The following is a 25,706-nucleotide window of genomic DNA, read 5'->3' as shown; positions in this document are numbered from 1 at the left end:
GACAGGGCAAAGGAGAAAGATGTATGTCAGAGATGGCTGCAGCACATTTTTGTGATTTGAATATGAAAAGTCATGTAAATGATATCTAGGAAACTAAACAGAAAAGGAATGGAGTTGTCCCTGTAAAATAAGAGTAAGGGATGACAAATGTATAATTTCACTGATACTTACAGAACATGAAAAACCTAGTTGAAGGCCTCCAAAATGCTGCAGAGGACTTGGATACATGTCATGCAAGTATTGCTTGAAGGACCTGGTGGTATTTACCATAGAAGGCAAAAGAAGTATGGTGGACATGGTAGTTATGTGCAAGAAGGGTTAAACCTGTTCTGTCCTCAGAGGGTGGAGTTAAGAGCAAAGAATAGATATGCAAGAGAGGGGTATATTTTGGCTCCCTAATAATTAGAACTGCCCAAAAGTTAAACGAGCTACTTCAAGATCTAATGCATTCCCCCTCAATAGGTAGCTCTAAGCAAAGGCTACATGACTACTTGTTAGAATTATTATGGTAGAAAAGATTCTTGGTCAGGCACAGAAGTAAAACAAGATGGTCCTTAATTTCTTTTCTGCTCCTAGCTTTTGTGAAATGATTCTTAATGTAATGAACAAGACCTGCCTACAGAAATTAGGAGTTGCTCATGGGAACAGAAAGGTAGTGGTGTACAAGTGATGTTAATAGGAAAGGGGGGTAATGGTTTCAAAAATGCCATGAATTCCACTGATGCTTTTCACAAAGAAAGCATCCTTAATGAGCCAATATTTACTTAAGAGACTACCTGAAATCATGTGAAATATGAAATGTGAAAAACCATTAATCTTATTACGTATAGGGAGAAGAGAGAGATGAAATACTTTTCTGTGAAATCTTAGGGGCTATACAAAAAAGTGGTTTTATATAACAATTTCTGGATTTTAAGAGCCCATAGGGCATCAGTACAAGGCATAGAGTAATTCCCTTTATTATACCCCAAACAATCATATATCTCCACACTGGAGAAGCCACTACTGCTAGGAACAGAAGCTGAGTGGTATGACTGAAAAAAAAATGACAGGAGAGAAAAAAACAAAACAGGACCAAAATCAGATTGTCAGACGTACTGGAAGAGACCTGAATCAAGAGCTTATACCTGGGAAAAAAGAAAAAAAAAGACTTTGGCTATTTAGTTCATTATTAGATGAATAAAGATTTCACTCACAGTTATTATTGACAATAATATCTAATATTTAAGATGGAGCAGTATCTCAGAAAAGTGTAATCACTTTCTCGTTTGAGAGGGAAAATCAGAAAGGGAAAATACAAGTATCACTTCTGTTTTATAACATAAGAAGAGACAGCTTTTCCTTGTCCAAAGCATCAGCCTGAACTGTTTACTGTGAGCTCTGTTTTTATTTAACCTCATGGTAAATGAAGGGCAGGCTGGTTTGACATGGAGTTTTCAGAAATTGGCCACCTAATGAGTTTTGCCGTACTCTAACTTAAATGAAACTGCTCTTCAGATTAAGAGCTAGTATTTTCTAAATATCTTTTGAAGAATAGTGAGATTATATCCTATGATCCAGGAATACCACTACTAAGTCTCTTTCCAATGATGGTTAGGGGAAAATGAAAAGAATCTATATTTTATAAAATATTTATAGCAGCTCTCTTTGTGATGGCAAAAAACTGGAAATGGTGGAGATGGCTATCAATTGGGGATTGACTGAACAAGTTGTGGTACATGATTGTGATGGAACACTACTATCTACATATACACATATGTATACAATATGACACATATAACATTTGTGTCAAATGGTAGCAATCTCTAGGGTGGGAGAGGGGAGAAGAAAAAAGGGAAAAAATTACATGACAACTTTATTGTATATTTAAAAGAAAAGCAAGTTTTACATAATAGAATTATATTTTGCATGCACTTCTCTTTTTGATTTTAATATTACAGAAATGCTTGTTTTATTCCATAAATAAAATAAAAACTTGGAAAAAAAGAATAGTGTGATTATACATTGAAGGAATTTTTACATGCTGTGTTCACAAAAGGAAGAAGATGTATCCAGGTAGAAAGTGTGGAGAATCAATGAACAAGCACCTCACAAATAAGTGTTTTCTTGGGATGCAGATGTTTTTGAATAAACTTATCACAAAGAAACTTGCAATCTAGAGTTGTGAGTTATCTCCACATACCCAGGTTTTTCTCCCTCTTGTCCTCCTCTTTATGGCTTTCTATTAGAGCTTACATACTCTCCCCATAGATACTGAGTACATAAACATCAATGTGACTTAAATTTGTGCTGGTTGAGATATATTTAATTTTTTGTGCATCTGCTAATTTATTTTATTTTGTTACTAAGCTAAGTATTGTTTTTAAGAGATAAAATATCATTCTTGTAAGTAGCAAAGTGTGTTAATGCCTTGATGGGGGCTCAAGAGTAGAGGAAATGAATTATCCTTCAGCAGGGTTACTTCATAACCTTGGGAGAACATGCATATAATAGTATGGTGGTGGTCTTATCTCTGGGCACCGAGACCTTCAAGGATAAGAATGTGTTAGAATAAATGAGAAATCCAAGTAGTAAGGTACTCATATGCCTCATATGAGAGGCTTTTTCATGGGAGATCCCTATCAAGGGTTGCCTAGATTCACCTCGCCAGCTTAGTCAGGTTCACATTGGCTCATTACCACAAAAGTGACTATCAGCTCATAAAGGCAATATACTAGAGATTTCAGTATGCATGCAAATTTGTATAAGTAACCTTTTCACTAACCAATAAATTTTTAAACATTTAAGTATATGTGTTTAATTTCCCCAAATAATCTGTAAGTTCCTTGAACATGGGGATCACTTACTGCAATTAATTTCCATTCTATATATCCCTTCATGGTCATAAAGAACAGAATACATGTCTAACAAACATTTTTTCACTGATGATTTGATTTCTATGGAAACAAATCAGTGTGGCATCTACTTAATATTATAGTCAATGAATACTTATTACTCTAGCTTTTTGTTCTCATAGATTTATTGGTTTAGAGCTAAAGGATCATTAAATCCTAGCCCTTCTTTTTGCAGATCAGGAAACTTAGACTCATAGAGGTTATGTGACCTAACTATGAATATAATGGTTTAAATACCATAATTAGAATTCGAATCCAGGTCCTCTGATTCCAAATTCAGAACTTTTTCATTTACATGACTTATAGTTCCCAGGAAATAAAGAGTATATACACTTATATTACAATATTCAGGGCAAATGATTTCACATTATAAATTTACAAGTAGGTACATCTCTAAATTGAATATACACATTTTATACAACCATAGATTTAAACCTGTAAAAGACCATGCACACATATATTTTATGTGTATCATATGTACACATTACGTATTTATTGATAAAAATGATAGGGCAATTTTTAAACAATATTCTTTAAATATTTTTACAATTCTAGATTGTTAAATTTTAGCAACACTCTTTAGTTTACTGTGTCTTGTATTAAGAATAAAAATTCATAGCCAGGATTTTGTAGCACTTTAATATTTGCAAAATGGTTTACATATGTTATTTCATTTGATCTTCATGATTTTCTCATACCTGTTATATAACTGCTATGCTTCTTTCAAGACAAATTTTGTGACCTCAAGTTATATGAATCATTGCAGAATTTAGATCTAGGTCAAGTCAATGTTAAAGACACCAGGGAAACATAACTCCTTCAGAGCCCTAGGAAGTCATAAAAATCCCCCATCATGCATATAATCTACAGTGCTTGTAGAACTTGGCACACAGCTTGTAGTAGAGAAAAAAAATTCAGTCAACCAATCTACAGGGATAATCCATTACATATACAATCTTATTTGCATATATGTTTCTTGAAAAACGTGTTTTCTTGAAAAGCTCACATTGCCAGCATCCACATTTTTTTCCCTCAATCTGTTACTCAAATCACATATGAATCTTCTTAATGTTGCCTCGCATCTCACTTGTTAATAGAACCATGTCATAGCAAGAGTGAATGAACCTCAAAGAATACTTTTTATTGCAATATTCTTACCATAAGAATGTCAAAGTAAGAAATTTTTATTGATTTTTCTTGGGGTCATCATCACATATCATCTGCATATTATTTCTCTAACCAATGAAAACTAAATGTGACATTAGCACAGCAGCAGTAAAAGCTCGAGGGCTGAAGACACCCTGATATGCATTCTAGGCATGAAGTGTCCTAAAGAAAGGAATTTAATTATAATCCTTCTGCATAAATCACCATGAGCAATGATATACCAATCACCTTGTCAGTTAGTTTGCTGCATTCAGTTGGTTGGCAAACCAGAGAATTTATGAAGCGTTAAACTATGTCACTGTTAGCCAGATTAAACTCACTGTAACATTATACTCACATAAAGTGTTTTGTGCAGGAGATATGAAAATTGTTAACTGAACCAATCTCAGAAGACTGAACAATGAACGTGATATAATTCTAGGGCTGGAAATTGCCACTCTTTTGGCGTAAGCCCATTATGGTAACTGAAGGACTAAATTGAAAAGATGAGGGGGGGAAAGTAGACTTCTAAATGGTAAGAGTGTGCTTACATACCAGATGCAGTGTTCCTGATGGAGAAAAAGAAGAAAAGACTTACCTTAACATCTAATGTTTACATTTAATTGTTTATTTTTTTTTATTTTATTTTATTTTTTTTTGTTTTTTTTTTTTTTTTAACTTTTAACATTTATTTTCACACAATTTTGGGTTACAAATTTTCTCCCCTTTTATCCCCTCACCCCCAAACCCAAGCTTTCTAATTGCCCCTGTGACCTATCTGCTCTCTCCTCTATCCTCCCTCCCTGCCCTTGTCTCTGTCTTCTCTTTAGTCCTGTAGGGCCAGATAGCTCTCTTGACCCCTTAACCTGTATTTCTTGTTACCCAGTGGTAAGAACATTACATTTGGTCCTAACACTTTGAGTTCCAACTTCTTTAGCTCCCTCCCTCTCCACCCCTTCCCCTTGGAAGACAGGCAATTCAATATAGGCCATATCTGTTTAGTTTTGCAAATGATTTCCATACTAGTTGTGTTGTATAGGACTGACTATATTTCCCTCCACCCTATCCTGTCCCCCATTACTTCTATTTTCTTATGGTCCTTTCCCTCCCCATGAGTGTCGACCTCGTATTGCATTCTCCTCCCCATGCCCTCCCCTCCATCCTCCCCCCCACACTGCTTGTGCCCCTGTCCCCCACTCTACTGTATTATGAAATAAGTTTTTCTATCAAAATGAGTGTGCATTATATTCTTTCCTTTAGTGGAATGTGATGAGAGTAGACCTCATGTTTTTCTCTTGCCTCCCCTCTTTATCCCACCACTAATAAGTCTTTTGCTTGCCTCTTTTATGACAGATAATTTGCCCCATATAACTTCTCCATTTCTCCTCCCAATATTTCTCTCTCACTGCTTGGTTTCATTTTTTTTTTTTTAAGATATGATCCCATCCTCTTCAATTCACTCTGTGCACTCTGTCTCTATGTATGTGTGCATGTGTGCATGTGTGTGTGTGTGTACTCCTACCCAGTACCCAGATACTGAAATGTTTCAAGAGTTACAAATTTTGTCTTTCCATGTAGGAATGTAAACAGTTCAACTTTAGTAAGTCCCTTATGACTTCTCTTTGCTGTTCACCTTTTCATGGTTCTCTTCATTCTTGTGTTAGAAAGTCAAATTTTCTTTCCAGCTCTGGTCTTTTCATCAGGAAAATTTGAAAATCCTCTATTTCATTGAAAGACCATTTTTTCTCCTGAAGTATTATACTCAGTTTTGCTGGGTAGGTGATTCTTGGCTTCAGTCCTAGTTCCTTTGACTTCTGAAATATCCTATTCCATTCCCTTCTATCCCTCAATGTAGAGGGTGCCAGATCTTGTGCTTTCCTGATTGTATTTGCACAATACTTGAATTGTTTCTTTCTAGCTGCTTGCAGTATTTTCTCTTTCACCTGGGAATTCTGGAGTTTGGCCACAATGCTCCTAGGAGTTTCTCTTTTTGGATCTCTTTCATGCGGTGTTCTGCAGATTCCTTGAATATTTATTTTGCCTTCTGGTTCTAGAATCTCAGGGCAGTTTTCCTTGATAATTTCATGGAAGATGATGTCTATGCTCTTCTTTTGATCATGGTTTTCAGGTAGTCCCAGAATTTTTACATTGTCTCTCCTGATTCTATTTTCCAGGTCAGTTGTTTTTCCAATAAGATATTTCACATTATCTTCTATTTTTCGAATCTGCGCGGTATGTTCTGAGATATCTGTCTTTCTCATAAAGTCCTTAGCGTCCATCTGTACCATTCCAGTTTTGAAAGATCTATTTTCTTCAGTGAGCTTTTGAATCTCCTTTTCCATTTGGTTAATTCTGCTTTTGAAAGCATTCTTCTCCTCATTGGCCCCTTGCACCTCCCTTGCCAGCTGAGTTAGGCTAGTTCTCAAGGTGCCAATTTCTTCAAGATTTTTTTGGTTCTCCTTTAGCAGGGAGCTGATCTGCTTTTCATGCTTCTCCCTCATCCCTCTCATTTCCCTTCCCAGTCTTTCCTCCACCTCTCTAACTTGATTTTCAAAATTCTGCTTGAGCTCTTCCATGGCCCGAGCCCATTGGGTGAGCTGGGACACAGAATCCTCGATTTCTGTGTCTTTGCCTGATGGCAAGCATTGTTCCTCCCCATCAGAAAGGAAGGGAGGAGGTGTCTTTTCTCCGATAAAGTACCCTTCAATAGTTTTATTTCTTTTTCCTTTTCTTGGCATTTTATCCAACCAGTGACCTGACCTCTGAATGTCCTCCTCACACCCACCTCACCTCCTGGTCCTCCCAGCCAGCATTTGGGGACTGAGATTCAAATGCTGCTTCCCGCCTTAGGGTTTTTGGCGGGGGCAGGGCTGCTATTCAGTGTGAGAATTAAGTTCAGATGGTCAGGGGTAGGGCCACCTCTCTGGCTCAGTTCCCTCTGGGGGTTTATGCACAGACCTTCCACAATGGATCCAGGCTCCCGCCCGTTTGGGGAGCCCCTGTCTGTAGCCGCCTCTCAGCTTCTATCTCCTGGGGGGGCTTGAGCCATGGGGGCACCCCACTCCCCTCTCAACCCGCCAAAGAGACTCTCTCACCTACCCCCGTCAGTCACCTGTTGGTGGGGGGGCTTGTGCCACTGCTGGAGATCCCGTCTCTGGAGCTTTCTCAGATCTGTGCCTCTCAGAGCCACAGCTGCCACAGGTCCAGGCTGGTCTCCGCGTCTGCAGCGCGACGGACCTTTTGTGAGAGGTTTGCAGGTCCCTCTGTGGGTGGGGGGTCCCGCGTGGCCGCTGGAGATCCCGTCCCCGTAGCCCTCTCGGATCTTTTCCTCACGGTGTCATGGCCGCGGCAGGACTGCACTCTGCTCCCCGTCCTGGCGCCCAGTCTACGGCGGGAAGGACCCCCCGCGAGAGGTTTGCAGGTCTCTCCAGAACAAAAATCTCCCTTGCTCCAATATTCCGTGGTCTCTGGGTGCAGAATTCGCCCTGGGTTGGTCCCCTCTAGCCGTTCTGTGGTTTGTGTGTTCAGAGCTATGTGTATGTGAGTCTTTCTACTTCACCATCTTGGCTCCTCCCCTCCTGCATTTAATTCTTGATAACAATTTTCCTGGTTAGAAATAGAGAAGACTGTGGTGATCCATTTGCATAAAACATATTAGAGTTCTATTTGCATAAACAATAGTCAAAAAATAACCTATGTTTTTGTGCATCACTAATATGGCAGCTCTGTGAGGGGAAAAAGAGGCCAGTGGTTAGTTGAACTAGACTTCTTGAGTTTTAAAGACAATATATACTGTCCGTGACTGATCAAGGTTGGACAGCTCCAAAGCAATGTGATATTTTCATTTACTTGTGAATTACCTTACAACATTAGAGGAGGATTCATAAGTTCACAACAATTTGAAGCAACCCCAGAGACTACCTAATTCAGCCACTTTATATTAGAGATGAGAAAGTTGATAATCAGGGTTGCTGAAGGATTTGTGCAATGTCATACAGGCAGTATAGATCAAAAACCCAGTTCCCCTAATATTAGAGTTAGTGCTCTTTCTACAGAGGTTTACAAATCTGATCCTTTGCACATAATCAATTAAGCAGGCATGCAAGCATTTGTAAGACAATTACAGTGTGTCTGAGACTGTGAGGAGCTAGGGATACAGATATGAAAAACAAACAAGTCCCTGTCTCATTGGCCTGACATTAACATTGCAATATGGGAAAAGCATGTGTAATATTTGGAATAGGTGACTGAGCATTCCAAGAGACAAAAAATTGAGGAAGGTGAGCATTCTAGGAATGGGAAATATCCAATGCAAAAACATAGATATAGGAAATGGAGCATCATGTGTGAAGAACAACCAGTAGTCCAATAAAGCTGGTCTGCAGAGTGTGTGGGGAGAAGTGTAAGAAGGCTAGAAAGGTAGTATGGGAATAGGTTATTAAAAGCTTCAAATGATAAATAAAAAAGTTAATATTGATTTTTAGAGGTGATAGGGAGTCACTGTAATGCGTTGAGTGGGATGGCTAGAAAGGGAGAGGTGATAAAGTTAAGACTTGTGGGCGGCGCGGGCTGGCGGGAGGGCAGACGGGCGGGCGCTGCTGGCCCCGTTGTGCTGCGGCCGCCACGGCCTGTGCGTCCCCCGGCCCCGCCATGGAACCCGGGCCCCCCGCCATCCGCTAGGGTTGGTTCCGGGAGACGTGCAGCCTGTGGCCGGGCCAGGCCATGTCCCTGCAGGTGGATGAGCTGCTCCACCACCAGCGCTCCCGCTACCAGGAGATCTTGGTCTTCCGCAGCAAGACCTACGGCAACGTCCTGGTGCTGGATGGAGTCATCCAGTGCACAGAGAGGGACGAATTCTCATACCAGGAGATGATTGCCAACCTGCCCCTGTGCAGCCATCCCAGCCCACGAAAGGTGCTAATCATTGGTGGTGGGGATGGGGGTGTCCTTCGGGAAGTGGTGAAACATCCATCTGTGGAGTCTGTGGTCCAGTGTGAGATTGACGAGGACGTGATCCAGGTCTCTAAGAAATACTTGCCAGGCATGGCCGTGGGCTACTCCAGCCCAAAGCTGACATTACACGTTAGAGATGGATTTGAATTCATGCAGCAGAACCAGGACGCCTTTGATGTCATCATCACTGACTCCTCGGACCCCATGGGTCCTGCCGAGAGTTTGTTCAAAGAGTCTTATTACCAGCTGATGAAGACAGCGCTGAAAGATGATGGGATCGTCTGCTGTCAGGGTGAGTGCCAGTGGCTGCATCTGGACCTCATCAAGGAGATGCGTCACTTCTGCAAGTCTCTGTTCCCTGTTGTGGAATATGCCTACTGCACCATCCCCACGTACCCCAGCGGCCAGATTGGCTTCATGCTCTGCAGCAAGACCCCGAGCACTAACTTCCGGGAGCCAGTGCAGCAGCTGACCCAGGAGCAAGTAGAGAAAATGAACCTCAAATACTACAACTCTGACATCCACCGCGCGGCCTTTGTGCTGCCTGAGTTTGCCCGCAAGGCTCTGAGTGATGTGTGAGACCAGTATGTCCACCAAGGCCTCTCCCAGGGACTTCAAGCCACAAGCGCCCATTCCAGGATGCCCCTTTTCCTGCTCTGAGGGTATTGACTGGCACTCGGCACCCCCTCCCGACTGAGGACCTGCCCCTTGCCAGCCACCCCGCCCGTTGACCAAGTGTTACCGAACCCAGGACATGATCAAGGGGCTCTCCGTGCCATGCTCTGCTGGGCGGGTGGGGGGAGAGTACAAGATGTCTGTCTGTCCCTGTCTCTGTCCAGTCTGGTCAATTAGTGTCTCTTAATATTGATCATCTGTGTACAGAACGATCCTTCTCACCTCTAACAAGCCCCTTCACCAAACAGTGTATTTATAACTGAAAAAAAAAAAAAAAAAAGACTTGTGGTGTAGGAAAAACATTAATGCAAAGGCACTGAGGATGAATTGGAATGGCAAGAGACTGAAGGCAGGGAGATCAATTAAGAGTCTGTTAAACTCTTTCAAGTGAAAGGTGATAAGGGTTTGAGTTAGGGTGACAGCTCTATAAGTGGACAAAAGGGAACCTTTATGAGAGATGTTGAGAATAATAAAAAATATGAATCTTGACAAGAAATGCGATAGATGGGGGTAAGTCAGAATAAATGAGGATTTAAGAATGACATTGACATTTTAAACCTGGGCAATTAGAAGACTGACAGTTCCCTGGAAAGACAAAAAGAAGTCCAGGAAAAGTGTGGGCTTTGGTGAAAAGGTAGCATAATGGGGCCTATGATGCAAATAATTCATATTTGCCAACTCATCACATGCGATCACTCTAACCCACCAAAAATGAAAAGGAGGAATATGGTTCTTTCCCAACACTGCCCCAAGCACAAAAGTGATATGTCACTCCCCTTCTCTAACTCCTGGAACAAGGGTTCCTAACTCTAGTTATTATTTTATAGTGATAAGGAGTGAGGGGAGGTACTAGGTAAGTATGTTTGGGAATTTTTGGCTGCATGACTGTTGTTTCAGCTGTCCATGTCATCGTTTTCTTATAAATGTTCTAATGGTTACTTGCCTGGTGGATGAGAGAAGCCAGTCTGATAAGAGAATACTAACCTAAAATCATAAACTTTGCAATCTCTACACATTGCTCCTGGTTCTTTCCTCTGGCACCAACCAGCACAAGTCTGTATAATCTCAAGAAAGGTGAGAATAGACCTTTATAGAAATGTTACTAAATCTGGTCTATTTTATATAGATTTTTTTTCCTGCTAGATTCATCTAGAAATGCTGTTGGGATAACCTATGTCAGTTGTATCATGAGTCAAGCTTTCAAGTTCATTTATGCATTTTTTTCATTTTATGAGCCAGCATTGCTCAAACTCTCTCTAATATTTTCCAAATAAGCTTGTACTCAAAATGAATTTTGTTCAAGACTAATATAATTCTGCTCAGCAAGATCAAGTATTTCCTGGCTTGTATGGTTTTCAGACTCCTTTGTCTCCTGAAGATTGTTGACACCAAAAAAGAGGTTATTGATAAAAAAAAAAACCCAACACAATCACTATATCCTATTTCACTAAATCAACTACCACAACTAGGAGAGTACAAAAAGTACCTTAGCTATGAAATGCTTAATGATCAGCTTGCCAAGTTAATAAATAGCAGGAAAAGATAAAAGTGGTAAGCATAAATTTGATTTATATTTGTAAAGGGGGAAGAGCCAAAATGGCCAAGTAAAAACAGGAATATGCTTGAGCTTTCCCCCAAAGCCCTCCAAATACCTTCAAAATTTGACTCTAAACAATTTGTAGAGCTATAGAACCCACAAAATGATAGAGTGAAACTAATTTCCAGCCCATGACAACCTGGAAGTCAACAGAAAGCATGTATCATACTAGGAAGGGAGGGGAGCACAGTCTGATGTGGGCCACACTGACACAGACAGACCACAGCAGGCCTCAGAACTGAATCATTGGCAAATGTGGCAGTTTTCAGACTTCTCAACCTGCAAATGCCAAAATGGTCACTGGGAAAACTCTTTGGGATGTGGGTGAAAGTGGAGCTCACAGTCTGGCCTGGGTCTGGCCCCATCCCCAGGGCTATGGGGTAGTGGCAGAGGCAGCAGTGATGGCAGCAGTGGTGGCAGCAGGAGCAATAGAAGCAGCAGTGGCTGCTTCCAAAACTCTGGGCCCCCAGACAGCAGGGGATTAAGCTGCTGATACAAAACCCAGAAAGCCTAGAACAGTACACACACACACACACACACACACACACACACACACACACACACACACACACATCCTTATCCCCACCCCTAGTGGACACAGAGTCCTACCTTGACCAAGAGTTAGAAAGTGAAATATTTGGCTGGGAAGATGAATAAACATAGTAAAAACAAACAAACAAACAAACAAACAAACAAACAAAAAAAAAAAAACAAAAAAGAACCTCAGACTACAGAATCTTGCTTTGGTGACAAAGAAGATCAAAACATACAACCAGAAGAAGACAATAAAGTCAAAGCTCCTATGTCAAAAGACTCTAAGAAAGATATGAATTGGTCACAGGCCATGGAAGAGCTCAAAAATGATTTTGAAAATCAAGTAAGAGAAGTAGAGGAAAAATTGGGAAGAGAAATAATAGTGATGCAAGGAAATCATTAAAAATGAGTCAACAGCTTTCTAAAGGAGACCCACAAAAATGCTGAAGAAAATTAAATCTTAAAAAATAGACTAACTCAATGATAGAAGAGATCCAAGAAGCCAATGAGTAAAAGAATACTGTAAAAAGCAGAATTGGACAAACAGAAAAGGAGATCTGAAAGTTCACTGAAGAAAATAATTCCTTAAAAATCAGAATGTAGCAAATGAATGCTAATGACTTTATGAGAAATCAAAAAATTATGAAATAGAACAAAAAGAATGAAAAAAATAGAAGATGATGTGAAATATCTCATTGGAAAAACCACTGACCTGGAAAATGGATTGAGAAAAGATAATTTAAAGATTATTGGACTACCTGAAAGTTATGATCAAAAAAAGAGCCTAGACATTATCTTTCAAGAAATTATCAAGGACAACTGATAGAACCAGAGGGTAAAATAAATATGGAAATAATCCACCTTTTGCCTCCTGAAAGAGATCTCAAAAGGAAAGCTCTTAGGAATATTGCAGCAAAATCCCGGAGTTCCCAGGGAAAAAAAATATTGCAAATAGCCAGAAAGAAACTATTTGAGGATTGTGGAATTACAATCAGGATAACACAAGATCTAGAAGCTTCTACATCAAAGAATCAAAAGGCTTAGAATATGGAATTCTGGAAGTCAGAGGAGCTAGGATTAAAACCAAGATTAGAATCCAGCAAAACTGAATATAATCCTTCAGGGGAAGAAATGTATATTCAGTAAAATACAGAATTTTTAAGCATTCTTGCTGAAAAGACCAGAGCTGAATAGAAAATTTGACTTTCAAATACAAGAATCAAGAGAAGCGTGAAAAGGTAAACAGGAAAGAGCTATCATCAGAGACTCATTAAAGTTGAACTATTTACATTCCTACATGGAAAGTTGATATTTGTAACTCATGAGACCTTTCTCAGTGTTAGTGTAGCTGGGATAGACAGACAGGAAGGCAGGAAGGCAGGAAGAAAGAAAGAAAGAAAGAAAGAAAGAAAGAAAGAAAGAAAGAAAGAAAGAAAGAAAGAAAGAAAGAAAGAAAGAAAGAAAGAAAGAAAGAAAGAAAGAAAGAAAGAAAGAAAGAAAGAAAGAAAGAAAGAAAGAAAGAAAGAAAGAGGCAATTGAATATAAAGGGATGCTGTCTAAAAAAATAAACTTAAAGGGTGAGAGAGGAATATATTGGGGGAAGGAGCAAAATAGAGATAGAATGTGGTTATGTTTCTCACATAAAAGAGGGAAGAAAAAGGTTTCACAATGGAAGGGAAGAAGGGGGAGTTGAGAAGGAATGAGTGAACCTTACCCTCCTCGAATTATCTGAAGGACGGAATAACATACAAACTCAATTTCATATCTTACCCTACAGGAAAGTAGCAGGGAAGGGAATAAGGACGCATGTGATAGAATGAAGGACAGATTAGAAGAGGAGGAGTGAGAAGCAGAGACTTCTGAAAAGGGACAAGGTCAAAGGAGAAAATAGAATAAGTGGAGGGGAGAATAGGATGGAGGGAAATATAATTAGTCTTTCACAACATGACTATTATGGAAGTGTGTTGCATAACTACATATGTGTAACCTATATGGAATTGTGTGCCTTCTCAATGAGGATAGGTGGGGAGGGAAGAAGGGAGAGAATCTGGAACTCTAAGTTTTCAAAACAAATACTAATTGTTTTTACGTTCAACTGGGAAATGAGATATACAGGCAATGGGATATAGAAATCTAGAAAGTAATGGAGAAGGAGAAAAGATGGGGGATGACCAACGGGAGGGCATACTGAGGGAAGGGGTAATCAGAATGCATGCCTTCTTGAGATGGGGGTAGGGGAGAGATGCAGAGAAAATTTGGAACTCAGTCTTCCAGAAATGAATGTTGAAAACTAAAAATTAATTAATTAAAATATTGCGAAGGAAGAAGGTTAAAGATTACTAGTAGTATCATTTCAGAAAACAGAAGTAATGGTGTAAAAAAGTTTATGTACAGTTTGAGAAACCAAAGTAATTAAACTCAAAGTATATATCTTTGGGGCAGCTTTGTTGTTCAGTGGTTAGAACACTGGACTTGGAATCAGAAAAAACACCTCTTCTTGAGTTCAAATCAGACCTCAGATACTTAGAAGTTGTGTGACCCTTGGCAAGTCACCTAACACTGTTTACCTGAGTTCCACATCTGTCAAATGAACTAGAGATGGAAATGGGAAGCAACTACAGTATCTTTGCAAAGAAAACCTCAAATGGGGTCATGAAGAGTTGGACATGATTGAAATGACTGAATGACAACAATATATGTTGGTGGATGCATATAACTTTAAGTAATAAAATGACAAAGTCTCTAAAAAATTATGTCACCCATAGAATGTTGGAGCAGTGGAGAGTGGGCTTGTGTCACTTGCAATATCATAATCTGTGAGTTTACTTTAATTTGATTAGACTTGCTATTTGAAAAAAAATTTTTAAAAGTCAGAGATTAAAGTAGGAATTTATAATTAACTGGGAAGTAATCCAACCGTATACATATATATAGATATGTAGATATATCTATATCTATATATGTTAGGGTAACCAAAAAAACAACCATATACAGGATAAATTTTATAAATGCTTTAGGAGAACATATCAATGCTGTTTTTGACAGAGGTTCTATAGTTGCAAAGCACAGAAAATCATAATTTGTAAAGAATTAAGGCTCTAGGTCAATCAAGGAATATTGGAGTGGTGGGTGTGAGTAGGTTAAAGCCTATTACCTACTTATGAATTGCTTAGAACGATGATGTTAAATATACCATAGAACAAATTGCTGACTGGAAAAGATGATTGTCTTTCATTTAATAAGAAAAGAGGAACTGTGTTTATGGGATGTACTCCTTTTGGCCACTATTCGATGTCAAGTGATCTAGAAGAAAAGCCTTTTACACATTGGGTGGACCTTATTTCTGGAGAGAATATGCTTTTGTGGAGGACTTAGACCAGAGTCACTCAGGGCAAAAGGAATAAGTATATTTTTTTCTCTCTCTTTGGAGAGATTATCCACATCTATTATATCACAGATCAAAGCATCAAAATAAATTGCCGTATGTCTAGAATTCTTCCCTGTAGCTCCAGTCAACTGCCTAAGTACAAGAGTGAAATAGATCATGGTCAGATAGTAGTTTATTTGAAAAATATGTTAGGGTTTCAATTAACTGTATTCTCATTAAGAGACACCATACATTTTTCATGCTCAGGTTGATTTATAACCACAGTTCAGGGATGTTGTAGAAACATTTCATTCATCAGATTGTGGGCTTGGTTTAGAAAAGTTCTTTAGATACTCAGATCTTAAGGGTCTATCATCCTTTCACTCTCTTAGCCTAATTCCTCTCTAGTACAGAAATAACGCATTTTATGCTATTTTTCTTGTTAACTGCATTCCCTGTTACTCACCCTCAGCATGGTGATATCCCACTTAATCTTAATAACTTTATTTTCCTTTACAAATGCACACACAGACCTGTCCTATGAAGATTGTCCTATGACAGTTGTGCTCCTGCATGTACACACACATGCACGTAGAGAATATTGATAAAAGAACCAACATCAGCACAGACTATCACTATTTCCTAGGGAAAATCACCTGATAAATCAATCATCACATCAAGAATAACTTAAAATATGCCGTAGCCACCAAATGCTTAATGATCACTTTGTCAAATTGATACGTCAGGGAAATGTAATTCTGTAGTGGCCCAAGAGCATAATTAATATCCTTCAATATTTTAAGAAGTCCATGACTTTGAACATTTGGTTGGGCCTTCTGCCAAGATATATTACAACTCCTCCATATTTAATTAAGAAGTTATGAACTTTGTTGTCCAGAAAAGACTGAAAAGCTTTATGTTGAAATTTCTGGTAATGAATCTTTCCAAACTTATTCTCTTCCACTATTTAACCCCCATAGAGTGACATTCCACTAAGCTGTTAAATTCATTTCCTTTGCAAGTATAGACACAGAGTAAATGTAATTTCACAAGGGGTATGGGCTTAAAGTGTTCTCAGATAATACCCAATATGAAATCTGATTTGTGCTTTAAGTCTTTACAGTTTTGTAGGATCTATTGGACCTTGGAAATTCCCTGAAATATCCTTTGAGAATCCAGAGTTACTGTTAGACCATGAGGAAGAAGGGAAGAAAGATTATTATAGAAATGTAGAATGATAGCATAATCTCAGAAGAAAAAGAAGTAAAGATTGTCCAGGATAAAATTTAAGACATCATTGTTAAGGAATAATATATACCAAAATTATGTAGACTGTCTCACTGAGGAAAGTAAGTGACAAAGGAATTGACCTCACAGCCCAAAAGACTTGAATGCAGATTCTGCTTATGACACATCCTGGCTTTATCTCCCTTAAAGTGACCTCTCAGTAGCCCAAGAAAACACATTAGTACTACTGCATTACAGTGCCAACAATGATCTTTTTCAATAGTAGATGAATTCTCCTAACCCAGAATTCCCTATATCAAACATATGTGAACTTGCTTTTCCTATAGGAAATTGTCTCGCTGAGGAATACAGTGTAAAATTTTTGGAAGCAGATGTACAACTCTGCATCAAGAAAAAATATTTAAGCTAAATCTCTGCTGCTTCTGGGCAGCTGGGAAATGTACTTCTGCCGTATTAAAGAATGAAGAAAATTCCCCTTTCCCCATTCCATAATTTCTTCTACCTATTTGAGAGTCCCTTGTCTGCAAACTGGCAGCCCAGGTAAATGAGACAACCAGTGAATCAAGTTTCCTCTGTCACTTTCGCTTGAGCTTAGAAGAGTAAAACATTCAATTTTGATGGAGCTGTCCTTGCATGACCCAGAAAATGCTCCACCCAGTGTTCTGCTTAGCGGATACAGAGGGCCAAGCCCAACCAATCCCATATTTTTGCAGTCACCTTTATAAATGTGACAGAGGGAGAAAGGCAATACCCCAGCTTTCTACATGAATGGAAGAATTTCCCAGAAAGATTTATAACCAACTCTCTACCACAGGAGGTAGAAAAATCAGGCTCATTATACATGATTTTTGTGCTGTATTTGTCTACTTAATAATTCTAAGATTTAAGCATAGTTTGGCGTTTATTTGTTGTAGTGTCACACCTTTGTCTAGTCAAGATTTTTAAAATCAGTAAAAGCTATCTAGTGTGTGTTGAGTTCATTTGCTAAAGCTGTTGAGATAATATCTCAGCTAGATTTCTTCCACAATTGCTTTCTTAGAAGTAAGCTCTTAACCTTTAAGTTAGTATCTGGTTTTGTACTTATGTAGCTGTTTTTAAAAGAATTGCTTGAGTGCCACATCACAAAAAGAACAACAAATATTGTCGTATGTCTAAGCCCTTAAAGTGAAGCAAATGTTGTGTTTATCTGAAGAAAATTAGTTTATCTGCTTAAGTTGTTTAACAAAATTCTAATAATTAAAATAGAGGCAAATCCTTGATTTCTAGATTATTGTCTGCTGGATTGAAATTCCCTGAATTCCAATTAAACTGGATCCAGTTTTGCTTGAATTTTGGAAGCAATTTATCTTAGGATAAATTTTGGGAAAAAGGAGGCAAATTGCAAGAAAAGATGTATGTGTTGGATTTTGTTTTTAAATGTAGAGAAACACTAGTATTTCTGGTATAAATACAGCCACCAAGACTATGTTTGATAGGTAACAGAAGTGTCCTAAGTCCAGAAGTGTCCTAGGAGCTATAGTTCTACAGTCAAGTTTTGCAGCTCTGACTTGCAGAACCAGATGTATCCAACTAAAAAAAAAATCACAGTGCACTGCAAAGTGGAGGCACAAATTAAAACAGTATCTAGCAGGTATCAAGGAATCAGGTTATCAGGGGAGGGTAAGAACTGGAAAAAGTGTTTTCTTAGCATTTAAACAAAGTCTTGTCTTTACAGACAATAAATAGGGCCATTGTTCTACCAGTGCCAAGGTGGATAGATGTGGCATTTATATAGAGGCTAACCTTCTGACCTCATGAAGGTGTAATGAGCCAGATAAATGCTTTAGATAATGACCCAACAGGCTTTGCAGTATCCTCCATCACCAAAAAATCTTTTATGTTTACTGCATTGGACTTCGTAAAGCTGGAAAGGCATTGCTACTCTTTAGAAATATTTTCCAAAAGAGTGGAATTTTTCTAAAAGGGGGATGAAAGTGAGTGGTTCTAGCTAGTCATGAGTTAACCAGAATTAAATTATCCAGAAAAACAGCATTCTGGCTAATCAATCAAAGTTTAACTGTAGTATTTCATGGTAATACCTCAAGCAAGCTTCATAAATATGGTGAAAGATTAGCACTGGCCTGGATCGTGGGTAGTAATTTAGCAGTAGCTGTAAGACAATTTTGAGGAATTCAAGATGGGAGTCATTAAATCTTTATAATTAAGAATATTAAGATTCTCAGCATAGCAATCTCATGAAAATAAACTGAAAACGAACTGTGGATGTTAAGGGAAAAAAATCCCTGCATTTGCAGGTGATACTCAATGAAAGATAAAAAGGATGTACAATAGAGTCAACCTCATTTGCTAATTATTCAGCACATTCCTATCTCCTGCTGATTTCTAAACAGATAATTTTTCTGTAATATCTTTGCTACAATTAGAACAATTTCCTGGAATATTTTGAATGGAGCACATTTGTAAATGCTGGGTTTTGTATTTACTGTCACTTAAATAAGTCCCACAGAGATGGGTGATGAATACTGAAATTCCTTAAAATAATAAGTTTTGTCTGTTAGGTCTAAGCTCTAGTGATATTTGAGGGAAGTATAGAAAATGCTGAGATATCTAGAAATGGCTAAACTTTTAGAGCGATAACAGAATCATTCTAGTAGCCAGATTCTGTTTCTGTGCAGTTGATTCCCTTTACTTTTGACATCTGAAACTAGAAATTTAATAGTCACAAATGGGTCATTCTTTTAGGTGAAGGAAGCAAAATTTGGGAATGATTTACAGATGTAACGAGTTACTGAAAATTATTTCATCATATTCTATTTCAAGCATTTTCTATTCCAGCAAAATTAGTCTATTTGTTGATTCCCAAGTTCCAAAGAGAGGATAACAACCTTCTCCTCTCCTCAATGTTTAGAATCCTTTACTTTCCTCAAAGCTAAATTTAGTTACCACCTCCTCCAGGGAGTATTTTCCTGATCACCACTCCACACTCAAGTTATCAGTTTCTTGAAATTACACTATATTTACCTGTCAAAGTATAGTATATGTGGTAGTCCTTCCCCTATTCTCCTAGCTCCCCAAGTGAAAGGACTGTTTTATTTCTTAAATTTATTTCCACACCTAGAAAAGTGCCTCTCAATGTTTTTCACTATTATGATTGTTCAAGACTGTCATTTCATTAGTTTGTTACTCCCAGGATGGAAACTCCCTCTACTACAACAAACTGAGAACCCAGCTGCAACTTATATTCTTTTACCTAAGACTGTTGAACGTGTTGCTCAGGGTCTCCTTGTGCAAAAGTGGGACTTGACCTCATTTTTGTTGACTCTGATGTCTACCCTCTTATGCACTGTACCATACTACTACTTGCTTTACACATACCTAAGGAGTATACTAAAGCTGGCCTCTGTCTCCCTTGTTTCACCACTTTCCTAACTCCTCAGCCCTACTCCAATACATCAAGCCATGTCATGTTCTTTCTCTATATACGTTTAAGAAATGATCTAACAAAATCCTGTGAGGAGAAGGTAAATAGGAGAATAATGGGCCATCTCATACCTATTGAAATCACATCTGGCACTCTGTGTCTAAATCAGATACAAGTTGACAGTTTCTCAGCTACATTCCTTTATTTATAGAAAATACCTATTGGATAACCACCCTATTACCATTTATATTTCCATGGTCCTCTAGTAAGCGAGGAACCATGTCTTAAATACCCATTACGTACACTTGAGTTGATAAAATTACTACACTGACCACAAACAAAAAATAAAAGCGGAATGAGAATGAGCAGATGGTATGCATTGATATAGTACCTACTATGTGCCAGACATTGTGCTAAACGCTTTTTAAGTTTTTTTTTTTTTTTATTTCATTTGTTCTTCACAACAATCCTGTGGGGTAAGTGCTATTATCATCCACAGTCGAGGAAACTACAAAACAGTTGAAGCAAATAACAGTTAAATGACTTGCCCAGGGTCACACAGCTAGTAAGTTTCTAAGGTCAGATTTGAACTTGTGTCTTCCTGACTTTACGTCCAGAATTCTATCTACTGCACCACCAGCTGCATCTGTTGTAAAATAAACCAGTGAAAAGTAAGTCCCTCATTTGGGCTCAAAATAATAACTTACTATTGTCTACTTCAGATAAGAGAAAAACCAAGCTAAATTATTTGATGTGCTTGTTAATACTGAACTTGAATAGTAAATTGATTGCTCAGATATTATAACAAGAACAAAAACATTAAAAAGCTACTTTTTAATCACCTAATTGATCCTCCTAACAACTCTAAGGATAGCTATATAACACAGTGCACAGAGTGAAAGACCTGGAGTCAGGAAGACTCATCTTCTTGAGTTTAAATGTGGCCTCTGACATTTACCGTGTGTGACCATGGACAAGTCACCTAATCTTGTTTGCTTTAGTTTCCTCATCTGTAAAATGGAAAAGGAAATGGTAAATCACTTTAATATCCTTGCCAAGAAAATGCCAAACTGCGTCACAGTCAACCACATTTGAAAAATTCATAAATATCAAAACACACTCCCCCAAAGAAGTTGAAAAAAAAAAAACAGCCATAGGATGCAGGTGCTATCACTAGCCCCATTTTACAGATGGATAAACTGAAGTTTTCTCAGATATTTATCATCTGTGTGACCTTGGGCAAGTCTCTCAACCTCCATTTACCTTAATATACTGGAGAAAGAAATGACAAACCACCAGTATTTTGTCAAGATAATCTCATGAACAATATGGTCCACGGCGTAACAAAAAAGCAGACTGTCTGAACAACCCCAGCAAAACTGAGGCTGAAAGAGTCTATGGCTATTTACCCATAACCATATACAAAACTTGGGCTTTCCTGACGCCAAGTCCAGCACTCTACCTACTCTACTACATAGGTACCAATATGCAGCCAGGTATGGCTATTTGAGTTTGATCTCCTTAAAAAGAGGATGCATTAAAATTATGCAGTTTGGTACTTTACACACCATCATGACCATGTCTTCTTCAAAGATATATCAGCTGAATTATCCCTTCATTCTTTCATGCTGGAGTAATATGTGGTGTGTTTCCTCTACAGAGTTCTATTCCAATTGTTTAGTGTTGATCTTGAGTTCAGAGTACTTTGTCAGTAGCACATAAGCTTCAAAAGGTTCTATACCATCGTGATGGTGGCTTTGAGTAAGGTACTGGCAATAAACCGTGGCTGCTTTCCAAGGACCAGACTATCCAAGTATAGAATCTTATAACCAGTGATCTGGTCTTTGGTGATAAACACCTTCACCATGGCAATATAAGAAATAAAGAAAAGTTTGAAATGCCATGCTGTCCAGTGAAATCCCCTTAGTCTTGCACAATGGTAATGGCAAAGAAAGAAAAGTATTGATAGAATGTTTGGTCTTTTACAGTCTTGAGATTGTCTATGAATATCGACTTAGACGTTGGTAGAACATGCATCCAGTACTAGTGATTTGATATATTAGAAAGTGAATCATATAATATTTGATATCCTCACTATTTATAAAACTACATCACAAGGTAAATGGAAGGATTCTTTCCAAGTTTTCCATGAGGAGGCAAACAAGAGATTTATTGGAATGAGTTTTAGCAGATAGCATTGGTTGGTTGGCTGTTGTCCTTCCTTCTCAAAGAGGACCAAAATGACATCACCATGATAGACTCAAGTTTCTGTGTGTTTGACTGTGGCTGATCAGATCAAAATGAGCTCAGAATGCTTTACCACAGATTGGGCACAGATAGGCCTCGTGAACATTTGGGGTAGATATTCCAATTCTGCGCATCCTACATTTACATTGTGCTGCCTCAATTCTTCTTTGCTCATAGAGCACAGTACTTTTTCTGATGTGGGCATGCCATGCTGAGCAGTCCTGTGCCAGTGTCTCCCATGTCCCACAATCAAATCCAAAGTTCTTGAGAGACCTTGACAGTGTCCTTGGATCACTTCTTCTGGCCATCATGTGATCATCTGCCCCGTATAAGTTCTCCATAAAATAGTCTTTTTGGCAAGCATAGATTTTTTCATTCAAACAACATGGCTAGCCCATCAGAGTTGCACTCTCTGAAGCATAGTTTGAATGCTTGGAAGTTCAGCTTGAGACAGGATTTCAGTGTCTAATATCTTATCTTGCCAGGTGATCCTCAGAATCTTCCTAAGACAGTTCAAATGGAAGAGATTCAGTTTCCTGGCATGGCACAGGTAGACTGTCCATGTTTCAAAGGCATGCAACGAGGTCAGTACAATAGCTCTGTAGACCTTCAGTTTGGTAGTCACTCTAATATCTCTTCTCCCCCACACTTTTCTTTGGAGCCTCCCAAACACTGAGCTAGCTTTGGCAATTCATGTGTCAACCTCACTGTCAATGTATACAACGTATACATCCCTAGAAAGTTAACTTATTCACAGTATTCAAAACTTCTCTATTTGTTGTAATCGATGGTTCCACATATGGGTGGTGGGGTGGTGACCAATGCACTACCTGTGTCTTCTTGGTTTTAATTATTAGGTCAAAAGTAGTACAGGCAACAGAGAACTGATCCATACTTTGTTGCATCTCAGCTTCAGAGGCTGCATGGAGTGCACAATGATCTGCAAGCAGAAAATCATGCACCAACACTCCCTCCACTTTGGTCTTGGCTTGTAGGGTGGAAAAAATGGTCATATACCTGGAAAAAAGCTGATTTATAGACATAATAAGAAACATTCATGTATTACTTGGTCATCTAAAATGTTGTGGTCTGCTTCTGGTTTCCTTTATTATGTAGGCAAAAATTGCCTATATTTTAAAATTAAATTTTAAATACAGAGGTACAAATTACAAAAGAGACACTCAACAGTTCATTCCACATATTGAACTATGATTATTTATTTATTTGTTTTTTTACAGAACCGTAATAAATATTGTTCTATATAGCTTGAGGCCTTTACAACATTTTGAGCTGCGACTGGTAAAATCTTCCTTGTTTGATTATCTTTTGTTTTGCCTCCTTCCTTCCAAGGAAAGAAATCTTTTTCCCTTTTTCCAAGGCTAGACCTTCTAAGCCTGAAATAATATCATGAATTGATTATTTAGGCATGTTATTGCCTAAAACTGATAATTACACTAAGAGTGTTATCTCTCATTTTCACAAAAATGGACAAGGGGTTCATTTCTGTGGGACATGCTACCTGAAATGAAGATTGTTCTTCAACGCACATAGTCTTTTATCTCAGCTTTTATCATCGAAGTGATGGCAATGATATAGTTTCAGCTGGAAGGAAAGAAGCCTTGATAAGCAAACTATACAATTCATTTTAATCTTCTGAACACATTTTTAATCCTTATCTTATTTTACATATATGTGTATGTGTGTGTGTGTGTATTAATCAAGGCACACATGAGTTTTTAAAGTGTCTCCCTGAAAATGAATTATTTACTTATGCTTGGCTAAGAAATCTGAGAGCTTCCCATGTATCTGTGCAGGCACTGACCCATGGGATTTTTCTCCCTTTAGCTTCCTTCTTCCTTAATAATTCCTCAGTACTCTTTCATACTTCGATTTTTGCCTTATATGCCTGTTAAATCATTGGTCATGGTTTTGTTCCAGTTTAGTATACAGACTCAGTTTCAGTATAACTTTCTTACAGGTTTTATTTAGCTTCAAGGAATCCCACTTACCCACCTCCTTTCCTTGACTCCAACAGTGATAAGAACACTTAAAGGTCAGAAAAAAAAATTCCTAGATTTTTAGTCTCATGGTTAAGCAACCCCTTTGGCAAAAATATAACATCTAATAGAAGGTGATATGCAGAAAAATCTTATAATTACATGATTCACTTTATCCCTATTTTCATCTGATGCAAGTTAATAAAGATGAAGCAGTAAAAATATTTAATGTTAAAGCTCTGAGCATTCTTGACTGAGATTAAAAATGACATAGACTTTCTTATTTTAACTGCATATCTCTTATTAGTTGTTTCTCAGTATCCCCAGCACTTAGCACAGTGCCTGGCACAAAGTAAACGCTTATTTACTAACTGAATTATTTTTCAGACCTTTTTTTTCTCTTTCCAGTTACATAGTTAGCCATCAGAATCCATCTGAGACTCAAAGGAGGCAGAAAGAGAAAATATTGTGAAAGAAAGTGGGGTAGGGGAAATCACTCAACTGTACCTTAATGCTATTATAATAATTTTCAAGTTAGTAAACATTCCTCCCAATTGAACTGGATAAATTGGTTGCCTTTTAAATATAATGAACTCTATGTTCACCTTATTATATCAAATCTTATATTTAACAAATTCATTGAGTACTAAATTATAAGATATAGCTCTCTTGGGGAAAGCCAGAAGAAGGATACAGTAAGAAATAAAGATGATATAAAATTAAGCAACATCAGCAAAATGGCAAGCTGTCTCAGTAGGTAGAAAACCTTTAAAGCATGGAAAACCGAGATTCAAGAGCCACTCTGACGCAAGCTCATTAGGTGATTCTGGGAAAGTCACCCAGTTTCTCAGGGCACGAGAAAATTCTATAAGATTGTAAATTCAAGAACTCCTTGTATTGATAGAAGTCCCTTCTTATGGAATTTTCTCATACCATTGAAATCAAAGCAATATTCACTGTAGCCCTATTCAACACTATTTAGTCCTATTCTATCCTATGTGTGTGAGTAGACATACATATGTGAATATATATTTTTTGAAAAGTCTGGGTAAATGCAAAATACGTGTTACAATATTTAATCCTTTATGTAAGCATATTCAAGTCTATAAAAAATGAGCTATTCATTTTCTGTCTTTATTCCTCATGGTACTGAGCCACCAAAATTCCTTGAATTGAAATTAAATCAGAATGTTGGTGGTTGTGAATTTAGTATTGAAGATGGTGAAAATATTGCATGAATGCCTAGAGATACAAAACATAGAAGAGACACTCCATTTTCTATTATATTTTGATGAGACCTATTTTTTGAGAGGCAGGGTGTTATAATATATGATCTCCTGATTACCACCCTGATTCTTTGATTCTGGGAAAATCTTCTCAAATCAATTTAGTGTTATTGTTACCTGAATTGCATTTCGAGTTCTATTCATAATGCATTCTGTTACATTGAACTCCCCACCTGCAAGCTATATGCCTTCATGCTCCAATTGTGGTAATTGCCTTTATATTTTTAAACCTTAGACTTTGAATCATTGGCACTTGCCCTTGTCTGCATAGAGAAGTCATTCAGATAAATTTAAAAATAGTAAAATCTTTCATCCTTCTGTGTCTCTAACTGCATTCTTAG

General features: G+C 38.0%; 2 protein-coding genes across 2 annotated transcripts in view; both read left to right on the top strand.

The window, feature by feature from the left end:
- Nucleotides 1-25,706, top strand: part of CNTNAP2 (contactin associated protein 2) — a 2,725,119-nt gene that overhangs the window by 1,335,933 nt on the left and 1,363,480 nt on the right. The gene's annotated exons all lie outside the window — the stretch shown is intronic.
- LOC140533086 (spermidine synthase) lies at nt 8,604-9,817 on the top strand. Its single transcript, XM_072652435.1, has one exon. The coding sequence runs from the start codon at nt 8,763-8,765 to the stop codon at nt 9,570-9,572; it is 810 nt and encodes a 269-aa protein (XP_072508536.1). The 5' UTR covers nt 8,604-8,762; the 3' UTR covers nt 9,573-9,817.

Source organism: Notamacropus eugenii, chromosome 3 (genome assembly GCF_028372415.1).
Source record: "Notamacropus eugenii isolate mMacEug1 chromosome 3, mMacEug1.pri_v2, whole genome shotgun sequence".
Taxonomy (NCBI): Eukaryota; Metazoa; Chordata; class Mammalia; order Diprotodontia; family Macropodidae; genus Notamacropus; species Notamacropus eugenii.
The sequence above is the reverse complement of the archived record's forward strand: the minus strand, read 5'-3'. Positions and strand labels throughout refer to the sequence as shown.